Genomic DNA, 6609 nt, shown 5'->3' with positions numbered 1-6609 from the left:
GATTTAACGAGATACAAGTCATATCCATTGCTGATGTGACACATGCGATTGATTTAATTACATGCGTACGAATTGTAATTATAATTTTTGCAATTTTTTTTCAAACTATTCATAAGGTGCCAGGTCTAAAGATAGGAATATCTAATATACAATACTATAGCTCCCCTCCCCCCAGTCACTTGGCTTTCAGTCGTATCTAAATTGCACCTGCTCCCTTGTTAACTGTTTATAGTAATGAATTCAGCTTTTTTCTCATCTCCATATCCAGACGGAGATCAAGCCATTAAAGAAATATCACCTTTTCCCCCAAATTCTTTCCTCATGTTCAAATTAAGAAAAAAGATGACAGATGGTGACAATTGGCAAAATGCATTAAATAAACATAACAAACTATTAAAGTTTTACTTGTAACATCCAGAAAAATAAAATACATATATAATACATAATATTAAAGGCAGTACTTCAATCGGTAGTAATAAATAGTGTTTAACATCACAAAACTACACAAAAATATCCCAAATAAAAACTTGAAGATTCAAGGCAACTGTCTTTATATTTTCTCTATAGAGGCATGCACAGGAAAGAAAGTCTCTTTTAGAGATTTTCTTTTCACATTTTAATCATATGTGAAAGTTCTTACAACACTTTTACCTGGTTGAAATTTTTACAAAAACCAAAAATTGGCGAGTACATTGTTTTTTTTGTTTTTTTTGAATGGTAAAACAGCTTTCTTTTTAAAAGCTCCACCCCAGCCAGATAATTACTAGGAATAAAAAAAAAAAATACCCAGGATTAAAGAAATGTCCCTTTTATCTTAGTGAACTTGATAAACCATACACAAAAAATGGACTTTTGAGCCAAGAGAAAAGCAAAAAAGGTTAAAAGTACAATATCGAGTATAGAAAATGTAAATTTTAGAAAGATTGAAAACATTCACAGTTTTAGTTAAAAAAGGCAAAAACCACAAAAATACAGAAAAAAACAATCAAATACAATTTTCAACATTTCCTAAAATAACAGGAGTAATAAATAATGCCTCAAATTATCAAAGATACAGTATCAAAGTTATAGTCTTGGAAAGAAAAAAAAAAGAACGTCACACAGTAATAAAAAAAATATTACAATCAAAGTATTGAAACATCCCCCGTTTCAAGCTAGAATCCAAGTCAACTCATGGATCAGTACTTTATACAACCGTACGTTACATTCTCACTCACAACCTCAGCTTTAGAGATGATCAGTGACTCGACCCATTTTCTTTCTTCTTTTAAAGTGCTGTTTCAGTTTTTGCATCACTTCGGGCGTTCCACCGGAGAATTGTTCAAAGCAACTTCTTAAACCTTTGTCATTTTTCCCCTTCGTATCCATCATCCCAAAAAAAATAAAAGCAAAAAAAAAACCTCCTCTTCATTTCTGGCCATCAATCTTGCTCCTTCAACAGACGGGACAGAGAAACAAAAGGCATCAGGCGTTGCTTCAGATATTTGTGAAGACATTGACAATCTTGGTTCCCTCAGTAAGGACCCACAATTACTGCTTCAACTTCTTTGGATGGTCTTCGCTCTTTGACCAAAAAGTTTATCATCCCTTCGGACTTGATGAGAAGATTGCATCCTAAAAAGAAGATCCCAAAGACCACGGTGAGGGACAGAACACACATGACTGCAATCTGCACCACCCTCATAACAAAAAGATTCTTTTCGTCCACAGCTGGTTCCGGAAAGCCATCGTCTGTTACCACTGACGCTTGGGTGCAACATCCCAGTAGGTTACCCAACATGTTGCTACTGTTGGTGAGTAAAACCACAGCATCTGTCTGATTCATGGTCCCAAAGTTATTGCACAGCAATGAAAAGTCAAACAGGTGGTCCCTCTGCTGCTGCAAGTGAAGAAAAGAATTCAAAGAAAAGAACCCATTAATCATTGGATTTTCCTTCTCCTCCCTCTCCTGCTGCTTCGCCAACTGAGGGTGGAAATGTTACAGCTAGGAATAAAGCCTCTCAGCTTGCTCACAGTTAGTCTTTAGAATGCCTTTTTTTTCTGCAATTTTAATCAGTTTCTTTCAGTTCACATGCAGCCAAGCAGAAAAGAAAGCTACTGTCTTTATCTGGCTATGGTTATTATAAAGCTCTGGATCCAACCATTAACCAGAGGGAGGTGTTCGAATCCATTAATAGAGATCTACTGGAGATGTAAGGATACAGCGCCACCTTAAGGTCGTTGACTGCAATTGCCTTTCATTTTGAAAACCAATTGTACTTTCACTGATACATTTCGCTAGTTGATGGTTTATGTCATGCAAGGAGCCCATTAGAGAGACACTAAAAACAGTTTAAGTATATAGATGGGAAATAACACCGAAGAGTGTCTAAAAGAGTTTATCATCATTAAGGTAAATTGAAAAATAAATGGGATTTTTTTTTAAATTAAATTATATGATGTTATTTCTCTGAACAAAATGCATACATTATTAAATGAGTTGGGCGGCAGGCCATATATATTGAGGACCTACATTCAAATATTACCTGCTCACATCAAGATGCAAGATGCTACCAGATGATTGAATATGGGGGTCCCTGCAGCAACTTTGAGAAGGTAGGTCCTGGGGAGAAGAGGATACTGGCAGCTTTCCTCTATACCTAGAAGTCATCTAGGCTCTGATCGTATCTATAATAATAAACCGGTGAGTTTCTTTAATAATCTATCAAGTTTTTTATATGAACATAGGCTGGTTGAGGTGCTGCACATTGAATATATGTATGTAGTGCAGTCTACTGCGTTATGTACCACTTGTGCAGGGGGTGGGAGACTAGGGGCCCACCTTGCTCAGGGGCCCACCGGGGGATTCACCTGTACCACTATGGGCCAGTATGAGCCTGAATCCGACACCCTGACGATCAGCTGTTTGAAGAGGGGGCAACGCTTCATGCGAGCTCAGTTTTCACTTCGTTACACTACCCGTCATCTCCCCTGTAGTGGTGGCATAGTGTAACTACAAGTACTCGCTACATTTAAATGAATAGAACTAGTACTTGTCATGACACCTGCACTTTCGAGATGACGGGCAGTGTAATGAAGAGGAAGTAGCGCAGCTAATATTGATGACCTGTCCAGACAATAGATCATCAATATACAGTATATGGCCTGCACAACCCTTTTATATGTGCATAATAAAGGATAAATGATTTGGGGTATATATATATAAGAAAGGCCCCATTGAGCTGGGCTGAAACGTTGCTTTCTGGGGTAATAAAGCGGGTCCATCACCTTTTCACCCACCTTGTTTATAAATATATATATATATATAATAATAATAATATATATATATATATATATATATATATATACATACACTCACCTAAAGAATTATTAGGAACACCATACTAATACGGTGTTGGACCCCCTTTTGCCTTCAGAACTGCCTTAATTCTACGTGGCATTGATTCAACAAGGTGCTGATAGCATTCTTTAGAAATGTTGGCCCATATTGATAGGATAGCGACTTGCAGTTGATGGAGATTTGAGGGATGCACATCCAGGGCACGAAGCTCCCGTTCCACCACATCCCAAAGATGCTCTATTGGGTTGAGATCTGGTGACTGTGGGGGCCATTTTAGTGCAGTGAACTCATTGTCATGTTCAAGAAACCAATTTGAAATGATTAGAGCTTTGTGACATGGTGCATTATCCTGCTGGAAGTAGCCATCAGAGAATGGATACATGTTCTCATTCTGTTTACGCCAAATTCGGACTCTACCATTTGAATGTCTCAACAGAAATCGAGACTCATCAGACCAGGCAACATTTTTCCAGTCTTCAACAGTCCAATTTTGGTGAGCTCGTGCAAATTGTAGCCTCTTTTTCCTATTTGTAGTGGAGATGAGTGGTACCCGGTGGGGTCTTCTGCTGTTGTAGCCCATCCGCCTCAAGGTTGTGCGTGTTGTGGCTTCACAAATGCTTTGCTGCATACCTCGGTTGTAACGAGTGGTTATTTCAGTCAACGTTGCTCTTCTATCAGCTTGAATCAGTCGGCCCATTCTCCTCTGACCTTTAGCATCCACAAGGCATTTTTGCCCACAGGACTGCCGCATACTGGATGTTTTTCCCTTTTCACACCATTCTTTGTAAACCCTAGAAATGGTTGTGCGTGAAAATCCCAGTAACTGAGCAGATTGTGAAATACTCAGACCGGCCCGTCTGGCACCAACAACCATGCCACGCTCAAAATTTCTTAAATCACCTTTCTTTCCCATTCTGACATTCAGTTTGGAGTTCAGGAGATTGTCTTGACCAGGAGCACCCCCCTAAATGCATTGAAGCAACTGCCATGTGATTGGTTGACTAGATAATTGCATTAATGAGAAATAGAACAGGTGTTCCTAATAATTCTTTAGGTGAGTGTATAGTTTGGAAATACATTTCAGAATTTTCATTGAACAACACCCAAAGTTATGTATCCTCCATTCCATGCTATTTCATTGGTACCCCATACCTATGTAGGTGGGGTGATTTTGAGATCCAATTTCTCAAAGTATTTGCCCCCTGTGATGGCACATTTGTTACTCAGTGTAAAGTTAAACAAAGAAAATCAGAATATATAAAAATAAAAAAAATTAAAGATTTTTTTTTTATTTATGCCCATATCACAATGTAAAAAGACATTTCTCTCCTGTAATATTCATTACCGGTTGCAAAAATGAAAAGGGCTGTTCAGGTGTAGAAAACCACGCTTCCAAAAACAGTGCCTTGTCTGTCCATGGATTGTATGTGGTTTTGGAGGTCAATCTCATTCACTTCATTGGAGCTGTGCTGCAATATAAGACACAACCCATGGACGGGTGTGACGCTGTTTTTCAAAGCAGCCATTTTTCCTTAATGCTGGACAACAAAGCAAATGCTCTTAGAATTTGATATCAGTCTATGTTATAAATTGTCCATTAGGCGACACCCGCTCATCCTTATTAGGGCTCCATATAATTTTATGTGTTTTTGTGTTATGGGGGTATTCTCAACTAACATTGCTAATACCTCCGGGGGAGAATACCTCCATAATATGGTGCCTACTGGAGGCACCATACTGCAGCCCAAGTTGTGTCCAGGGCCATATGGACTCCATGTACCGCTCCATTTCCTTTCATTTCCCCAAAATGCTGTTCAACAACCTTTAGGCAGTGTTCACGTTGACCATTTGCACCATGGTTTTTTGCTACCTTTTCGTACAAATGTTTAACCCGTTATGTTTATGAGGTTATCACATGGGAGCACTGTGTGTTAGGCTGCTGCTGAAAATGTCATCTGTGAGTTGCGGTAAAACCGTGTCTGTAATAGGATATAGGAGCACTTAAAGGGGTTGTCTCACTTCAACAAGTGGCATTTATCATGTAGAGAAAGTTAATAGAAGCCCCTTACTAATGTATTGTGATTGCCCATATTGCCTCCTTTGCTGGCTAGACTCATTTTCCATCACATTATCCATACACTTCTTGTTTCCATGGTTATGACCACCTTGCAATCCAACATCTGTGGCCGTGCTTGTACACTATAGAAAAAAGCTCAGAACTCTCTGGTGGCTGGGAACATAGGAGCTCACATAAGCTGGAGCTTTTTCCTATAGTGTACAAGCACGGCCACTGATGCTGGATTGCAGGGTGGTGCAAGCATGGAAATTAGAAGTGTGTAATGTGATGGAAAAATGAGTCTAGCCAACAATATGGAGGCAATATGGACAATAAAAATACATTAGTAAGGGATTTGTATTAAAATTCTCTACCTCATAAATGCCACTTACTGAAATGAGACAACCCCTTTAAACAATCAAGCCAACACTGGAGCCTTCTCATTGTATGTAAATGACCAAAAGGGCTAAAGGACAGTGATCATCAAATGGTGCAATCCTTTGCCTTCCCCAATTAGAGGATCGGGATGTTGGTCAGTGGGTCCTGAATGCACCCCATTACTTCTTTTAATTGGAACATTCATAGATCACAATAAAAGGGTCTCCCATGACAAACACCCTTTCAATTCGAGTGATGTTCATCCGCTGATTTGCTCACTGCCATCTGTAACTTTTTCAGATATTTGCTTATAAATTTGGACATTTTTCTGATATTTAATCATGTTTTATTTTATTATCAGGTCATTTTTATATCTTTGGGTGTACCCTATGAGCCCCACTGATCTGATTGACATCATCCCATCTCAGGACATAGTCTGGTCTTTGTTTGCCTTCATCGTGCCCAAGAATGGTGGTGGAACCCTCAAGCCTGCCCCCTCCTATTCTGCTCACACTAAGTGGATTATGGGGAGGATGAGTCCTCATTGTAAGTAAGGGATGATGGTGAAAAACTGAGCTGGTTCCAATATGGGCAGAGGCAGAGATAGAGGAGTGTTGGTGGGCATGTGCCTAACATGCTGGGTGCCTGGGGATAATAAGAAACCTCACTGAGGTATCTAAATACAGGACTAGGATAGTGAACTGAATCCTAGCCCTGGTTAAAAGATAGCCTAGCTACGCTGTTGCCTATGGGCCCTAAATAGAGATGAACAAATTTCTTGAAATTCGTTTTGGGTCCAATTCACACAAATCGTTCGTCAGATTCGATTTGTGTC

General features: G+C 39.3%; 1 protein-coding gene across 1 annotated transcript; it reads right to left on the bottom strand.

Annotated features, from left to right (window-relative positions):
* Positions 1–1513: 1513 nt before the first annotated feature.
* Positions 1514–1941, bottom strand: RPRM (reprimo, TP53 dependent G2 arrest mediator homolog). The gene has a single exon (XM_040441030.1). It carries the CDS (start codon positions 1922–1924, stop codon positions 1514–1516), a length of 411 nt encoding a protein of 136 aa, XP_040296964.1. The 5' UTR covers positions 1925–1941.
* Between the last annotated feature and the right edge of the window lie 4668 nt (positions 1942–6609).

This window comes from Bufo bufo, chromosome 7 (genome assembly GCF_905171765.1).
Source record: "Bufo bufo chromosome 7, aBufBuf1.1, whole genome shotgun sequence".
Classification (NCBI taxonomy): domain Eukaryota; kingdom Metazoa; phylum Chordata; class Amphibia; order Anura; family Bufonidae; genus Bufo; species Bufo bufo.
Note: the sequence above shows the minus strand (reverse complement) of the source record. Positions and strands in the feature narration are given on the sequence as shown.

What these genes read in the sequence shown, in the direction of transcription:
- RPRM (XM_040441030.1), bottom strand. Translation starts at nt 1,924, where the DNA reads ATGATTAATGGGTTCTTTTCTTTGAATTCTTTTCTTCACTTGCAGCAG.